The 18,016-nt window shown below is 42.9% G+C and overlaps 1 protein-coding gene across 1 annotated transcript in view; it reads left to right on the top strand.

Moving 5' to 3' along the window:
• Positions 1-3,320: 3,320 nt before the first annotated feature.
• Positions 3,321-18,016, top strand: part of LOC126210290 (serine/threonine-protein kinase minibrain) — a 468,525-nt gene continuing 453,829 nt past the window's right edge. Inside the window, exon 1 of the mRNA XM_049939485.1 lies at positions 3,321-4,875. Within this exon, the coding sequence (XP_049795442.1) occupies positions 4,746-4,875 (130 nt within the window). The 5' untranslated portion in view covers positions 3,321-4,745. The remainder of the gene's footprint in view (positions 4,876-18,016) is intronic.

Raw genomic sequence — 18,016 nt, 5'->3', positions numbered from 1 at the left:
TCACAGCTGCAAAATACTAACACGACTTCTTTAGAGACAAATGGAAAAACTGGTAGAAGCCGACCTCGGGGAAGATCAGTTTGGATTCCGTAGAAATGTTGGAACACATGAGGCAATACTGGCCCTACGACTTATCTTAGAAGAAAGATTAAGGAAAGGCAAACCCACGTTTCTAGCATTTGTAGACTTGGAGAAAGCTTTTGACAATGTTGACTGGAATACTCTCTTTCAAATTCTGAAGGTGGCAGGGGTAAAATACAGGGAGCGAAAGGCTATTTACAATTTGTACAGAAACTAGATGGCAGTTATAAGAGTCGAGAGGCATGAAAGGGAAGCAGTGGTTGGGAAGGGAGTGAGACAGGTTCGTAGCCTCTCCCCAGTGTTATTCAATCTGTATATTGAGCAAGCAGTAAAAGAAACAAAAGAAAATTCAAAGTAGGTATTAAAATCCATGGAGAAGAAATAAAAACTTTGAGGTTCGCGAGTGACATTGTAATTCTGTCAGAGACAGCAAAGGACTCGGAAGAGCAATTGAACGGAATGGACAGTGTCTTCAAAGGAGGGTATAAGATGAACATCAACAAAAGCAAAACAACGATAATGTAGTCTAATTAAGTCGGGTGATGCTGAGGGAATTGGATTGGGAAGTGAGACGCTTAAAGTAGTAAAGGAGTTTTGCTATTTGGGGAGCAAAATAACTGATGATGGTCGAAGTAGAGAGGATATAAAATGTAGACTGGCAATGGCAGGGAAAGTGTTTCTGAAGAAGAGAAATTTGTTAACATCGAGTACAGATTTAAATGTCAGGAAGTCGTTTCTGGAAGTATTTGTATGGAGTGTAGCCATGTATGGATGTGAAACGTGGACGATAAATAGTTTAGACAAGAAGAGAATAGAAGCTTTTGAAATGTGGTGCTACAGAAGAATGCTTTAGATTAGATGGGTAGATCACAGAACTAATGAGGAGGTATTGAATAGAATTGGGGAGAAGAGGAGTTTGTGGCACAACTTGACCAGAAGAAGGGATCAGTTGGTAGGGCATATTCTGAGGCATCAGGGGATCACCAATTTATTATTGGAGGACAGCGTGGAGGATAAAAATCATAGAGGGAGACCAAGAGATGAATACACTAAGCAGATTTAGAAGGATGTAGGGTGCAGTAGGTACTGGGAAATGAAGCAGCTTGCACAGGATAGAGTAGCATGGAGAGCTGCATCAAACCAGTCTCAGGACTGAAGACCACAACAACAACAACAACAAGACAACTTTGTCCTGGGCCATGTAACTATTCTATACAGTATCCCACATCAATGGTACAAAACCAACAATGTAGAAAAAACTAAGGCTCTGCTTAAACATGGGTTTCCACAATTGGTGTATAATTCCTTGAAATGGTAATTACTGTAGTAAGAGAGCAGCCTGAAAAAGGAATCATCTCTGTAGACTTGGAAATGCTAATGCTTGATTCCCCTAAAAATAAGTAGAAGATGAAGGTGGGAGGGTACTCTCCTACCTGTGATTCGTCTAAATGAACCCAGATCAACTACGAGAGGATAATATTCTGTTTTGAAACAGATGAACTCCATGTTTCTGTTACACTCCGATGTATGACATTTACATTCAATAAAGTACTCAGTAAAGTACCAATACATGAACTTTAACTGCCCTGTTTTGCCTTACTTTATGTTACAGAACCAGATTTAACATTATTTCTTCACAACTTATGTACAATATTAACCAACCAATAAGGTGATAAAAAATATTTTCCAAAAAATTAAAGTGTAAATGTGCTAAAGTTCCCAGAATGGCTAAAGTTGTCCTACAATTGGGTAACATAACCCTTTTAGGAAAAATGAAAAAAAAATTAACATAATAATGATTAATTTTGTATTCTGTGTCAGGAAGTACTTAAAAACCGTCACTTTTTGCACAGTTTTTGACAAAAAGGAAGACATAATCTTTAATCTGGAAATACCGGAAAAGGTGGGCCAAAATCCGTCCAATTTACGATAGTTTTACTTGCTGTCTCGCACCTTTGTGAGATACGACCTCTAAGTGGTGACGATGTTTTCTACCCTCAAAATTAAAAATATTTATCTTTCCAGAAGCAATAACAACAATGCTAGACGCCCGAACAACGTACCAGCGTTTGAAATATATCAAAATATACAGATCATCTTCTCTTCTTTTATCTGGTGTAAGCTGTTGAGCAGAAATAATCGGGTCATAATTACAAGTAATGCGAGAAACTTCATCCTCTCTCTCATTTTACACGTCATTAATTATTTGTTATTTACAATATTTCCAATGTACCTCAGACGATAAAGTGCTTTATTTTCAGTCATTTACTTTATCCGGGAAATTTAGCTTACTCGAAGACAGATATAAATATCTATATAACAGACAATCCAGTCTATGATACAACACTCTGAAATATGGGGGTCCCAAACGATTACGGCGCATATAGGTTGCGTGTCAATTTATGTAAACTTTTTCTTCCGAAAGGGATGTTGAACTGCAAGTACGCAAGATTACAGTTTCCGCCAGCAGATGGCAGTCGCATCCAGTCACCCGAACGCTTCCCAGCTAAGCAAATGGCTCAAACGAGTACAGTAAAAGTAACGTAATGCTTAAGAAAACGTGTATGTTAGTATGATTTGTTCGACAATCTATAAGTGACCGTTAATTGTTGTAAGGCAGCACAATTTAGAACATAATCGTTAATAAAATATTTAAAAAATGCTTTACTTTTTCTGCGACGATTGTCACACCGATACTACAAATCAGTTCTTAACGAGTAAGACTTGGCACTAAGCTAGCACTCTATTGTAATACGTTAGCCCTTGAGCTACTTTCAAATTATTCAAACTTCTTGCGTTATCATTATCAATAATGTCACCGGACTACTGTGTTTCTCCATCTAATTGCATTTTGTATGTGCATTTCCCATCACACGACATGAGAAAAAATGGGAAATAGTGTTCGAAAAAAAATAATTTTTAGTTATTTAGAATATTAATTTTAGTTATCTATAATTTGTCTCTTTCAAAACATCAAACAGGTTTATGAAACCCAGTAAAGTAGTGGCTAACTAATTACAGCGTCATGGCAGTCAGTAACAAGGGCTGTTTTCTGCATAGTGAACACATAGTTCCGCCGTTCATTCACCCAATAGTAAGCCATGATGCAGTTACCCTTGAAGAGATGGGAAGACTAGCCTTGCGAGTCTGAATTCCGCTCTGTTATTGAAAGCTGAATTCTCATTGGCAGTAGGTCGCCAGTTACTGACGTCATAAGCAAGTAATCGCCAATGGAGACTGCGGAATCACATCGCTTAGCATTCGTACGGATGTATGCGAAGAGTCTTTTGTAATACTTGAGACGTATGTTCCTTACTTCATCCTACGGCCTATTTCATAGCGATCTCCTCCAAGCTTCGTCACTATGACGGCTCCCCGTCCAGGTAGCGAGTCAGATTTCTTATCTGCAATTTGTCTTTGGATCACGTGTGCTGCTAGCCACGGTCTAAACACCTAACCGCACAGTCATCTGGTGCGAAGTTGTGTTGGCTATCCTGTGACTGAACAGTGCCGCTAGTGTCACCAAGCGGCGGGATGCGGAACTAAAGGACTTCGCCCGACCACGCCAGTCGCTGTCTGCCATGTTGGGGTGTGCTAGTTGCTGAGTTTCCGGATGTTTGGTGTAGCTTGTAATAACAGTCACGTGCAGCCGTGGTGACTCTTGACGATGGCCACATCGGATATCTTTTCGACGCCGGGACCTCGCTCCACAAGTGATCAGTGATTTTTAGTTCTCTGCGTGTGCCGTGCAAGTGCGAGGCGAAGAAGAAATCGCTTGTGCTGTTTGTGTGTCCCGGTTTGTTGTGGTACGTCGTCCTTTGTCTAGTCCGGTGTAAGGAGCCTTCGCGCGGCACCACTGCGTCGCACCTAATAACAGCAGAAAGTGTGTTTTAACACAACGCCTGGATGCTAGAGCAAAGTTTCATGCTGGATCTTACCCTACGTATCTTCGGCCACCTCCGCATACAGCACTACTGCGGTCCACCTCGTGTGCCTCTACGCCGAGCCGTGTTGTTATTTTGCTTGCCGTGCTTTTGACCCTAGTGGGCGAGTCCATTACGGTTGTGACGGGGGTGGGCACGTTATCAGGTGGAATGCGGAAAGATCTTCTCAGGTTGCGATTATGATTTAGAGCATAGGAAAATCAATTTTTACCCTCTGAAGATAAATAAATTTCATGCCCCGATCGAATATTAGAAGTGTTTTTTTGTGTGTGTGGTTTTTATATTGCTACTCTCTAGCGTCAGAGATATATACATAACGGAACTTGCTGTGTAAAGAGAGTTCTGAGAAATATTGGAAGATACTGTTTTGTTTTGAGTGCAGTTTTTATACTCCGTGAAAACCTGGTTGAGGTTATGTTGTAACAGTGTGTAATGAATGGTATTGTGCGTTATTATGACCCACCCGGGCAACATAGATGGAAATAACCTTTGAGAAGGGGTTCTGACCGTCCGGAGTTTTGTTGTACAGCGTTATTCGTCATAAATGTGTAGTACACCATTTCTGATGAGGATTCAGGCAAACTGATACGGGGTGCGTTGTGGTGTTGGTGTTATCGGTAGCTGCTGTGTCGTTTTTCCGTGTTGACTGCGTGACTGGTGCCGTCAATTCTGGAGCCCTCGCAGCAACTAGAGACGGCGACGGCTCCCCATGGTTCCTCAATGGTGCTCGTGAGTGCGGCCTCACCAGTGTCGGCCGCTATGGACAGCTCGGTGGTGGTGCAAGCTAAGCGCCCCGACTCCTGGGAGACGCAGCAGATGCTCATGTTGGTGCATAAGAATAAGTCTAAAGGTGAGTACCCTCTTGCTGTCTTCACCCCGATGGGACGACGCGCACGGACCAGACCCGTTGACATCCTCCATGCTGGCTAACACATTTGTCAAATATCCTGCATTATTTCGAAAGTATTTTCATTTATATGTGGTTCCTCTGAATATACAAAAGTCTCTGTTGTCAAATCTGTAGAAAAAAAATCTGACAGTTGATTTGCTTAATATCAAATACAAGTAGATTTTTTGTCTCAGGTCCCTGTTGCCCTGTTTCATAATCAGCCGGCTGTAAATATGTGACTGTGACACGCTCAGTAAGGGATTTTTATTTATTTTTAGTGTATAGTATTGGAATTAGAAGCCGAGTCGTTCATTGACAACCGCTCTCAGGTCGATAAAGAGAAGACAATCGTTTTACCAAAAAATCTTATGTTTACATCATCCCCGTCACGCTGAGCGACTACGAGACATACGCGTTCGTGGTGTGTAAAAATGACAAGTCACTGTTTTTGTTTCGTTTCGCTGCTTACAGCTTCTTTCCAGAGGTTTGTGGCCGGCTCGCACATTTCATACACAATTGAAATCGGAAATGTTATTGCCCACTAAACTTTTTGAGTTTCGTCTTACATTAAAACATTTTCTTTTCCAGTTGTAATTTTTACTTAGTTTGAGAGGAGTGTCATGATTATGTTTCTCGAATGGCGTCAGTGTGGGACTTCCCAACAAAATTTCCGTGTATCAAACGGAAGGGTTGCAGTTATTTTACAGTATGTTACTTTGGTCGGCACTATTTCCTTTTCCTACATGCATACAACATATGCGTGATACTGTTTCCTAATCTCGGGTGAACCGTATATGCGAGGTACCTGTTAGGTTCAGTCTTCTTAGTCACAGACTTGATGCAATAGTTTCGAGTCAGGTAAACAAGCTAGCTAGAAAGTGAGAATCCGCTTGTACCTGTCATCTGTCAGGCCACGATGTTCCAAACGTGACAGCATTTAGGAAATCTGTTAAAAGTCACGCCCATTGCCCTTTACGTTATGGAAATCTTGCATTACATATTTTAAGAGCGCCCAGAGAATTGGTTTACCAAATGTATGAACGAATGTTCACTGAGGAACAAGAGTGTTTTGTTGACAGCCAGGTGTAACGGTTGTCAGCTGGCCTTGTCGTGTGCGCTGCTCTAGGTTAATTGCAATATCGCATGTTCTGTTGCTATGTGTAAACTTCTCATGTGAATGGTCCGATATCACACGTTGTTCTTAATCTTGATTTGGCTGACTAACTGTGGAAGCGAGACCATAATATTTACACGCTGCATTTTGGTTCCGAGGGCAGGGTCAGAGCTCACTTTGCAGCGCCAAATGCATGAAAATGCCCCTCACGCCACTTCTTGGGCTAAATTAATGGTACTTTTATGAATCTGTTACTGCGCTGACGGCATTAACAGCTGATGTAGATCGTTGAATTAACTGAGCTTAATGTTTACTGAGTGATGACGTGCTAAGACCTTCTATATCGTTGGTATCAATCTCTGTATAAGTAGACGAATACAAAAATGTTCGATTATGCTGTAGTTTCGTTTTTTACCTTTATCGTGGGTCTGAAAAATAGTAATTTCTTGCTACCCAATGTTTTTACTACCCGTCGTCTGCCACAGGATACATTTTATGCTTGCATCATGAGATGTTTGTGTTAGGGGTCTTAAAATTTACCACCAGAAAAAAGGTGACAAATTTTGCGTCTGTTCGATGAGTGCCAGTGAATCATCACCGTTGCGAGGCGTGCAGCTGATAGCATTCGCGAAATTTCTGCAACACCAGTAGACTTACGCATAGTCCCGTATCGCCGACGAAGACAGTGTATGACGGTGGTAACGAAGGAAGTTTGTATCTTTTCTACGCAGTAGGTACTGCTAACGTGCGTAATGATACAAAAAATGCCGTAATTCCTTGTGTACATGCTCAATTTAAAAAATCCATGCGTTTCGTTATAAAAAATTGTCATTGTGGAATTTGGAAAAAGGGAGAAAGGAAATAATAAATTTCATTTGGGTCAAAAGATGTGGTGTGCATTTGGCAGCAACTGTTATTTACTGGAATGTTTATTTCCGAATATGCATCGGTTCTTGCCCTGTGGCTAGTGCTGAAGTGCAGTAGCTGTGTCGCTGCCATTGACCTTGAGTCGCACTGACAGTTTTAAAAATAGCTAGTGGAAAACCGAATTTTAAATATGTTGCTATAAGAGAAGCGCCCAAGACGCATTAGTTAAACGAATACATAGCAAGCTAAGCCTAGGTTAGAATAAGTCTCATTGCGTTGATAGCATGCAGACTTGGTGTAAATTAAAATATGAGATAGCAAACCGCTAGATGCAAACTGCATGACCATGTCATGTATGTCCGTCAGCAGACTGCGTCTAAGACGATGTCAAGAGCAGTCGGTTCAGTTTATGTACCAGACTGTGGAAAGCATGAATGGTGATTGTCTGCCCCCCCCCCCCCCCCCCCCCCCCCACACACACACACACACACACACACACACACACACACACACACACACACACACACACACACACACACACACCGCCCATCGTAGTGAAGTTCTGCCTTACTAGATATGCCAACAGCTGCGTTCAGTCTGTTCATCGACTTCTACTCGGGCAAGGGACTGATCGCACTGTGGTGGTAAACAATTGCGAGACATTTTGGTGAGTAGGCAGACTCTTCCGTCTTTGCTTTTTTGCGTTATGTAGTTATTTATAAAATCTGGGACTTTTTTCTGGTTACTAAATTTGTTTTTACTGGTTTCTGAGGGAGTGATTATATGAATCCAGGCATGTGCCTTACGGGTGAGGGACACCCCCTCAAAAACTACCCAGAAGAGTGTATGTAGTGTTCCAGTCTACAGTCGTTCGCCTGTTTTCCTGCTGTTCTTCTCGTAGAAGATCTAAAATATAAATATAACTTGGTCCTGCGGGATATGATTTGTGCGCCGTCTCCTGACAGACTGATGCATTAAGCAATTGTGTGTGACCAATAAGTTATGCACATTGGAATCTGCGATAATTGAAAGCACTTACCGACTTACGTCTTTGCGGTTAAGGTATATACTGTTGGTCTGTTTGTGCCAGAGTTTGACGCCAGTTTGAGTAATATTCTTTTCAATAATTTTATATTGGGTAATTCATAAAGAAAGCTGCTTAAAACCCGAGGGTGGATGCAATATAACATCTGTGGTAAAGAAAAGAACTCAGCATCTGAGCGCAAGAATAGTGGTGAACATCTAGAGCACGTCGCGTCATACAAGTATTAGGGGTAACGCCGGGAAGCTAGATCAAAGGAGACCATCACTTAAAATTAGTATTAGGAAATGCATCCTAATCTTGAATAGTCTTCCAGTATTTCGAGTCTTAACAAGTATGAATGACAGCATACATTTAAAGAATTCAGAGACGTACTGTTAGATAGTAACAGGTAAGTGTAGGTCACAAGGAAGTGTCTGATATGCGCTGTGAAGTTAAATGGGATTTCCTCGCAGAAAGATTAAGTAGTTCTTGCGAAAGCCTATAACCTGTATGGGAAGAAGGATGTGCGATCATTGTGTTGACACCATTGTACATTAGAATAAGGGCTTTCTAGCGAAACTTTTGCAGCGTAGTTGAAACAACGTGCTAGCAAAATGCCTGCCCGCATGTTATCGAGTTTACTTCAAGTACGCTGCAGAAGTTTCACTGGGAAGTCCTTACACATCCTGCATACGTTCCCGATCTCGCCCCCATGTGATGTCCATATTTTTGCAACCCTGAAGAAAGACATTCGTGGCTGCCGATTTGCTTGAGAAGCAGCAGCGCATGCTTGGATTGACTCATGATTCCGTAGGCACCCACATTTTTCCATGAAGACATTGATCGTCTTGTCTCACACTAGAATAAATGTATTAACAGCTATGGCGGGTACTTTTGGGATAATAAAGTATACTTATGTGTTTCCCATCTGTCTCTCTTCATTTGACTGCCCCTGAGGTTTGTTGCATTGTCTTTTATTTAGGTGCATTCCTGCTATTCGACTAATAGGTGATCTCTAACACAAGTTGAACCTGTAGGAACATGGTTTGTGCTGTCGTCTCCCGACTGTCTGATGCATCGGGCATTTGTATGTGACCGAAATGCATATTTCAATTCAGTATTACTGGAAGTATTGATTTTTGCCTTCTGTAAATATTGTGATTCCGTTATATGCCGTTAGTCTGTTTTTCTCACGTTTGACGTCAGTTTGATTAATCCGCATTGCGATTACTAGGATTGGCTGTTTCATTAAAAAAAAGTATTCCACAACCCAAGGGTTGCTTTGTGACCGTCTCAGCACTCCCTCGTACGTATATCTCACGAGAAATCTTGATTGTAAAATTTGCAAGATTTTAGATGACACGGAGGCTTACCGACAATTGTTCTCTCCACAGAACATTCGCGAATGAAACAAAAAATGGGGAGTATTGATGGTAGACAAACAGCGCAAGGTTGCTTGCGGACTGTACACGCAAGTGTACTGGTGCAATAGCATTCCTGAGATGGCACCAACAAATTTTCCTCTGAACTTCAGTTGTCCTAGTCGCTGTCCGGCGTATCCACATATAATGTTCCGCGAACCACCGTAATAAGGTTTCTTCCCGTTTCAGTCACCTATGGAGCGGGATCACAATGACTCGGTGTACGTGGTAATTAGCCGAAACTTGTCTCCCCTGTTCCTGCAGCAACGACACGCAGGGGCTGTTGTACATTCCTACATTCCTGTCTTCAAGCGTTTGGTAATTCAAATTTTTTCACTATTTTCTTAACGCTATCCCGTGAGTCATATAAAGCTGTTAGTTCTGTTTATCATGGGTTCCTCACACATGAGCAACATTCTAGAATGGGTCGTACGAGCGAGATTGAGTACATTTTCCCAGTCTCCTACGAACAAACCATAGTCAGCTTCCTGCTGTACCTACGACATAGTATATGTGACCATTCCAGTTCACATCCCCGCAAATTGTTACACCCAGGTGTTTGGCATGAGTTGACATTTAATTTGTAATTCACTGATATTGCAGCCATAGGATACGAGGGTTTTGCTTTGTTTCAAGTGCAGAATTTTGCGTTTCTGAACAAATAAAGCAAGTTCTCAAATATTGCACCACTGGAATGTTATCGAGATCTGACGGAATATTTGTGCAGATTTTTTTCAGGCAGTACTTCATTATAGAAAGGTGCATCAAGCGCGAAAGCTCTGAAATTGCAGCTAACGTTGTCTGCTATGTCATATAAATGAAGTGCATGGTAGAGGGCACTTCCCGTTGTTCCATGCAATGTTTCGTTCACGTATGAATAGCAGGGCTTGCTTTTTTTATAGAGTTCTGAGCAGTGGCATTTTTAGGACACCAGCTCATGAGAGATCGTAGTGCAAGCTAATACATTTACATAATTAAGGTGCTGTATTATATGAGAGGTAAATAGTGAAATACAAAATAAGTCAGATCTGTTCAGCTGTTTCTGTGGCATTATACGCAGGACGTTGGGAAAGTAACCTGCCAAAGTTCAGTAAGGTGATGGCTATACCTGCACAGCTCTATGCATATGAAGACTGAACCCTTAAGAACGGAGACGAAAGGCCAATAGAAACACATAAAACGAACTTTCTTAGCTACGTGGCTGGACATACTTTAATGGATAAAAAGAGAAATGACAGCGTACGAGCTGAACTGAATATTCAAAGCATAATTGATAAACAATGTCAGTGCCCCTACCCATTTCACGGGGCACGCATAAAGTTACTTCTCCGTCTGCCATTATGTATAATGTTATAAATCTAGCGGTATTCCAGAGATTTGTATCGGATAAGAGAGCTTCTTCACTTGTTATTCTGAAGACGAAACGCGGAGTGCCGGATGATCTTACAATAAACTGGTATTACGTCCAAGGTAAATGTTCATATTAGCAACCGCATATTCAGTTCGTCGGCGTAAACAGAGCTCCGATTCGCCTCCTACAATGATGGTCGTCCACGCAGGACTGAAATTGTGATGTGCTACACCCTGAACTACCAGTCCGAGAGTAATCAAACTTCGTGGGTATTTTTATCACGTGAGGGGGATTAAATAATTGAACTTTGAGTCCCTTCTGAACTGATGTCTGTGATCAGCAGTTCGAGGACTAGCGCCCAGGGCGTGAATAGGCTCTTGTATTCGTCCTGGTTTGGAAGCAAACAGGCTTCGAATGTGGTCTCGAGGAATTTCTTGCCATACCTGAAACGCATGCTGTGTCAGTTCATAATGACTGATAGCTTGGAGGTTAACACGGAAGTATGCGTCTTCCGATCGCATCCCATGCGTGCTCTTTGGGACCAAATCAGAGGGACAGGCAGACCATTCAATGATCTGCACATCTTCATATTTCTGGTGTGGGTTGCAATGTTGGGTCCTCCATCAACCTGCTGTAAAATGCCATTGGGTCGTGATCGATATGACAGCACGGTTTCTGATTGTAGCCTCAGTGTGTCGCACATTGAGCCTTCTCTCAAGAATATTACCGAGTCAGTCCTGTGCTCATATCCAGTAGCTCCCCCACACCACGGGAGCTGTGGATCTCGAGAATGCCCCTTCGTGTTACTGGGTTGGTGCACGAGTTCGTAGCGTTTTTTCATAACTTTGATAAACACAACAGCTGTTCCACCAGTTACGTTAACATTATCTGTCGTGGATACGCGTAGGTCTTCCTACAGGGAGTTGCAGCTTTGTTTAGGCTCTACCACTCTTTTCCTTTCCTTGCGTTAGCATAAAGACAGCATTTCTCGCCACCAGTAACGATACTGGATAGCTCTTTTTCACGAGCTAATTGATGACGAGCAAGCAGAGATGTACATTGGGCGCTAGCTGATTATTGTGACTTTGGCTTAGAGGATGCGGTACCCGAATACCCTATTTTCGTACCTTCCCCATTGCATGCAAGTGTCGCAAGATGGTGAATTGATCACAGTTCTTCAAATTTTCCAGTTTCAACTATACTAACGTACATCATTGTGAATTAGTCCGTTTAAACGATCATTACCAAACCCTGAAAGTCTTCGTGTACGTGGAGAGCCACTAATGTCAAAACGATCCTCCTTAATACAACAAAACCATTTTCTTGCCGTGCTCCGTTCAGAGGCATTATTATCCCCATATACGGCGCAAATTTTTCCGGCTGCCTCCGCTTTCGTCAACCCTCCAGTGAACTCAAACGGAAGAATACATCGAAGTGTTCCAATTTGTCCGCAGCTGGTGGTTGTGCGGTAGCGTTCTCTCTTCCCACGCCCGGGTTCCCGGGTTCGATTCCCGGCGGGGTCAGGGATTTTCTCTGCCTCGTGATGACTGGGTGTTGTGTGATGTCCTTAGGTTAGTTAGGTTTAAGTAGTTATAGGGGACTGATGACCATAGATGTTAAGTCCCATAGTGCTCAGAGCCATTTGAACCAATTTTTTTTTTGTTCCAATTTCTCCACTTGACACTCAATTTTCTAGCGTCCACGCTCTACTGGCTGTCTCTAAATGACAAAATAACAATTCACAAAGCAACAGTGAACTACAAATGGAAAAAAGATGATCGATAAATTAAACCAATAACAACCGGAATGTCAACAAGCAAAATAAAAATGCTACTTTTGCACCAACCTAATACATTTCACTAGTTTGTTGACGTACACGGTGTCAATCTGGCCGCCACAGGTAGAAGCGAGACAATCTCTGAACATCGTGGAAAGTCCCTCAGTGTCGCAGCTGTCTCTGGCTCAACGGCGTACAAGTCTCTGAAGTGTGTTAGTGTTTAGAACGACGCATGACGAGATGTGAAGCCTGCTTCCAGTAATCGCTTTCCGACGGTTCGTGATAACACTGCCCGTAACCTCCTCTCTGATTTCAGCTGTTTACATCCGTTTATTCCTCAGAGCCAATCGAACAATCCTGTGACATTCTCATTGGAACACATATTATGTTCGAGTATAATGACTTTCCTGGAGACTAGAAATCTGCTCTGTAGGAATCAGCATGGGTTTCGAAAAAGACGATCGTGTGCAACCCAACTCACGCTATTCGACCACGAGACTCAAAGGGCCATAGACACGGGTTCCCAGGTAGATGCCGTGTTTCTTGACTTCCGCAAGGCGTTCGATACAGTTCCCCACAGTCGTTTAATGAACAAGCTAAGAGCATACGGACTATCAGACCAATCGTGTGATTGGATTGAAGAGTTCCTAGATAACAGAACGCAGCATGTCGTTCTCAATGGAGAGAAGTCTTCCGAAGTAAGAGTGATTTCAGGTGTGCCGAGGGGAGTGTCGCAGGACCGTTGCTATTCACAGTATATATAAATGACCTCGTGGATAACATCGGAAGTTTACTCAGGCTTTTTGCGGATCATGCTGTAGTATATCTAGAGGTTGTAACAATGGAAAATTGTACTGGAATGCAGGAGGATCTGCAACGAATTGACGCATGGTGCAGGGAATGGCAATTGAATCTCAATGTAGACAAGTGTAATGTGCTGCGAATACACAGAATGAAAGATCCTTTATCATTTAGGTACAATATAGCAGGTCAGCAACTGGAAGCAGTTAATTCCATAAATTATCTGGGAGTAGGCATTAGGAGTGATTTAAAATGGAATGACTATATAAAATTAATCGTCGGTAAAGCAGATGCCAGACTGAGATTCATTGGAAGAATCCTAAGGAAATGCAGTCCGAAAACAGAGGAAGTAGGTTACAGTACACTTGTTCGCCCACTGCTTGAATACTGCTCACCGGTGTGGGATCCGTACCAGATAGGGTCGATAGAAGAGATAGAGAAGATCCAACGAATTCGGAGTTGATGGATAAACTCCAGTGGAAGACTCTGCAGGAGAGGCGCTCAGTAGCTCGGTACGGGTTTTTGTTGAAGTTTCGAGAACATACCTTCACCGAGGAGTCAAGCAGTATATCCTACGTATATCTCGCGAAGAGACCATGAGGATAAAATCAGAGAGATTAGAACCCACACAGAGGCATATCGACAATCTTTCTTTCCACGAACAATACCAGATTGGAATAGAAGGGAGAACCGATAGAGGTACTCAAAGTACCCTCCGCCACGCACCGTCAGGTGGCTTGCGGGGTATGGATGTAGGTGTAGATGTAGACCTTCCGGAAGGACTCGTGCCTGCTCTTGTTGCCACGCTGTTATTCTGAGTCCATCTCACCATTCTATCAGCAGTCATCACGCTACAGTTAACTGTCTATGCCGCCCGTCGGAATGATGTGCCCATGTCCGTCTCAATGAATCGAGCTCTATCGAAGTTTGACGAAAAGCTGCACCTGCACGTTCTTTTGGCGCAGAGTGTCGCGATGTCCAACTGAAGAGTTCCAGTGAAGTTACACACACCCAACAAGCCTCATGAACTCCATCAATCTTCATCTGTAGGAATCGCTATTGGCGGTCAAAGTAAACTCGCATAAGGATTAAATTTTTCTAAACATATACCGAAGCCTCGAACTAGTGCAGTATTAGTTTGTTAGTGTTGGGTCAGGGTGTTCGTGGTGCAACATATTCCATTTGTCAGGGCACACTGGAGGTAGCAGATGATCTTGAGTGGATGGAACCTGTATAGAGGACTGAGTAAGTCTTCTGATTCGCAGTCGACGGTCATCACGTAACTACTCTGCTGGAAAAACAAAATGTACAGCTGGAAAGATGATGTCGATTTTGGTCCGATGACAGTATATGCCACCTGGCGGACGGTAGATGTACTGATAACGGTGAATTCTCAGTTACTTATAGCGTACTTTGCAGGTTTCTGATGGTGGAATCTTATAATACCGAAATCTCTCACAGTATGACTTAAGCACAGAGATAAAATTAATAACACAGGCGAGGAGAACATACATTTGACGCAGTAAACAAATTTTGAGGTTACAACCCCAGTTCATATTCTAGCATCAATGGTACCAGTAAAAATACGTAGTCGCTATTTTTTGTGCGAGTATGCACTGTATCTTCGATGTTTCGTTGCATTATCAATGATTCTTTTTCGTTTCAAACCCCGTACACCAAATTGCTGTCTGGGTAGATCCAAATGTGCATGCAGCGCGTCTTAGCTGTATACAAGGACCTCATTCAGAACACTTCCAAACCTGTTGCAGAACATGCCCCCTGCAAATAAGAGGAAACAGGTGGCTTACACGTGATGCGCCTCCAGCACATTTCATTCGCAGCACTGGATGATATCGACTGTGAAAGATTGGAAGATAGGGTGGGATCTGTTTCGCGGCCTCCATCTTTCTCTTATCTCAGTCCTTTGCGTTGTTATCGGCAGGTCCACGTAAAACAGCTGATTTGTGCTACAGACATTCCTTATTCAGTGACTCTTTAAGGATTCAATGAAGGCTACGGAACTGTTCGGAACCGTGCGAGGGTTTTTGAAATGAAGTGACAGACCATATCCGGTTTCGGCTCTTTTTAAATCCTCAGGTCCAAAAATTACTAAGAAGGAAAAAATGTGGTACGGTAGTACAAAGGTGGCCGTAAAGAGACATAAAAATGCGAATAGTGGCCGTATACAAGTCATACCGATTTACCGCGAAATGGAGGTCGTTAGTTTGCAAAAATTCAGTTAAATTTATCAAAATTCTATAATTTGAACCACAAATTAAGTTACACACATATTGTCACATGGCTGCCAATATACTGCGACATCTTCATTCAATAGAAGCCACCTTTATAATTAGTTAACATTCTGAAGTAAAGACTGAACACACTAAAGATTAAAATTACTTCGAATTCCATAACCCTAGTAGTTTTAACTGAATGTTTGCCAACTGGCTAGTTGCACCTCGTGATAATTCTATATGATTTGCTTCGTGTTGCTTGTTTTTCATGCTGCGACTGTATGTCTTTTTGTGACTTTACGACTAGCTTTGTGCTGTCGTACCTCCTTTCTAGCAAGTAATGAGTATGACTAGATTACAAAAGAGAGTGGAAACCAATTGCCCAGTAAAAGAACGAAAGTGCCCTAGACAGCGTTTGTCTTACTATACTTGGGAAGTGGTCTCGGTGGCCCTTACCGGGCGAGACGGCGCAGTGGTTAGCACACTGGACTCGTATGCGGGAGGCCGCCGGTTCAAACCCGTGTTCAGCCATCCAGGCAAATGCTAGGATAGTTCCTTTGAAAGGGCACGGCCGAGTTCCTTTCCCATCCTTGACACAATCTGAGGTTGTGCTGCTCCGTCTCTAATGATCTCGATGTTGACGCGACGTTAAACCTAATTTTCGTTCCTTCCTCCCTTCCTTCGATGCCCCTCGAACATTATGACTTCAGTAACTAAAACCAGTGATAACGTCGCCCGCATTTGTGTGTGTGTTTTTATGCATGCGTGAGCATAAGAGATCATAATGAGAAGCCGGCTAGTATATTACCGAGTGAATGAATGGGCAGCCTCTTGACAGAACTACGGCAGCACAATACGTTGCTATCCAGCTCGAGGGCTTAACATAATTTAGTCGAAACACTAAGTGCTTCGCTATAATTACTTCATGGTTCGGTTTTCGGCGCCATCACTAGATAGAGAAACAAGTGTGACTCCAAAACGAGACTGAAACGATGTTCAGTCAGTGTTACTAATAGCTCGAGACAAAAAAAAAATTACAGGAAAAGTGACGTCACGCAGGTTAGTGGCCGGCCCGGCTGGGAACAGCTGAGAGGAGGTGGGCCGATGTAATTAGATGCCGGTGTCGTTAGCTCTTATTGTTTTTGTTGCTGCTGGGGATATGACGGCGAGTTGTGGAGGGTCCAAATATTGAGGCCGCAGCGGCGGTTATTGCCTCTCGAGCGGAGCCGTCAGCCACAGGCACTCTGGGCGCACGCCTCCCGCCCCCCCCCCCACTCCTCCCACCCCCAGTATCCCCCGCAAACAGCCGTGACGGCTGTCCATATGACTTCGCACTACGGCCCCGTCTTCAACGCTGGCTGCGTGCCTGTATAGCAAGCGGACTGTCCCCGTCTTTCCCACTGCCCCACATGTGTACTACTAATCAGCGGGTCTCAGTTGCAGAGCGTCTATCTAACAGCTTCCAGGGACAGTAAAAATATTTCGTGTAGTTGCAATGAAAATTCCAAATGCTATTTTAATCTACTCGTTATGAGGTATAATGGCACGTTACAGATTTAAGCAATAAGTTAAGTGTTGCAATTGCAAACTGTGTGTGCCTCTAGAGGCAGCATAACTTGCGGAGTGCAAATTGTCCAGACTACATTCCACCTATATTTGAGAACGAGAGCACTTAACCTCCAACAGACGTTACGCTTAATTTCAAACTTTTTGAAACTTTCCCTCGTTGTAATCCCCAACAAAATAAATAAGAAAAAAAAGTTTATCGCTTACCATATTTTCGATGGTCATGGAGCAAAACATCAGCATCAAGGAAGTCGTTTTAATTTGTCACATATGTGTTACCAACTATATTAGGAACACTTCTGCAAACCGTATCCACATACTGGGTGTTCCCGTAAGAGCGTGCAAAAATGTGACAGGACATAGAGAATGCTCCATTGAACAATTTGAGGTAGAGAACCTGGGGTTAAGCAAATGTGGAAGTAAACTTGGCTACTTTTTTGCCTGAAATTACTGTTTTCCAGCTCATTTAACAACTAATATGCGTACAAGTTTACACGTACTATGCTGTTTATTTGCATTTACATTTTTTATTTCCTGCAAGGAAACAAGGAGGACGGGCCTGATTACTAGTAAGTCATGATGCAGGTTTTGTTTACTTTACTTGTCCGTAAGGTGGCTCTGTTGTACCGTGACAGAACGTGCTATGAATCGACTACAGACCCATTCATTACTCGATGCTAGACACGCACAGTACAATGCGATGTAGCGTACCGGTACAGTTTCGCAGTGCTCACTGACGTGCGCGTTGTGCACGGTGAAGTACGTTGTAATGATCTCGCAGCTGAAAGGCTGTACAGCGAACCATTTCCTAACAGGCATCATACGTCACGACTAGCTATTTCACTCGATCGACGAATGCAGGACATTCGTTCATTGCAAAGAAGGAACGTGGGACCTGGCAACATACGGACCACTTGCACGCCAGATCCTGAAGAGGGAGTGCTGGA

The sequence above is a fragment of the Schistocerca nitens genome, chromosome 10 (genome assembly GCF_023898315.1).
Source record: "Schistocerca nitens isolate TAMUIC-IGC-003100 chromosome 10, iqSchNite1.1, whole genome shotgun sequence".
Taxonomy (NCBI): Eukaryota; Metazoa; Arthropoda; class Insecta; order Orthoptera; family Acrididae; genus Schistocerca; species Schistocerca nitens.
This window is presented reverse-complemented; position numbering and strand designations above follow the sequence as displayed.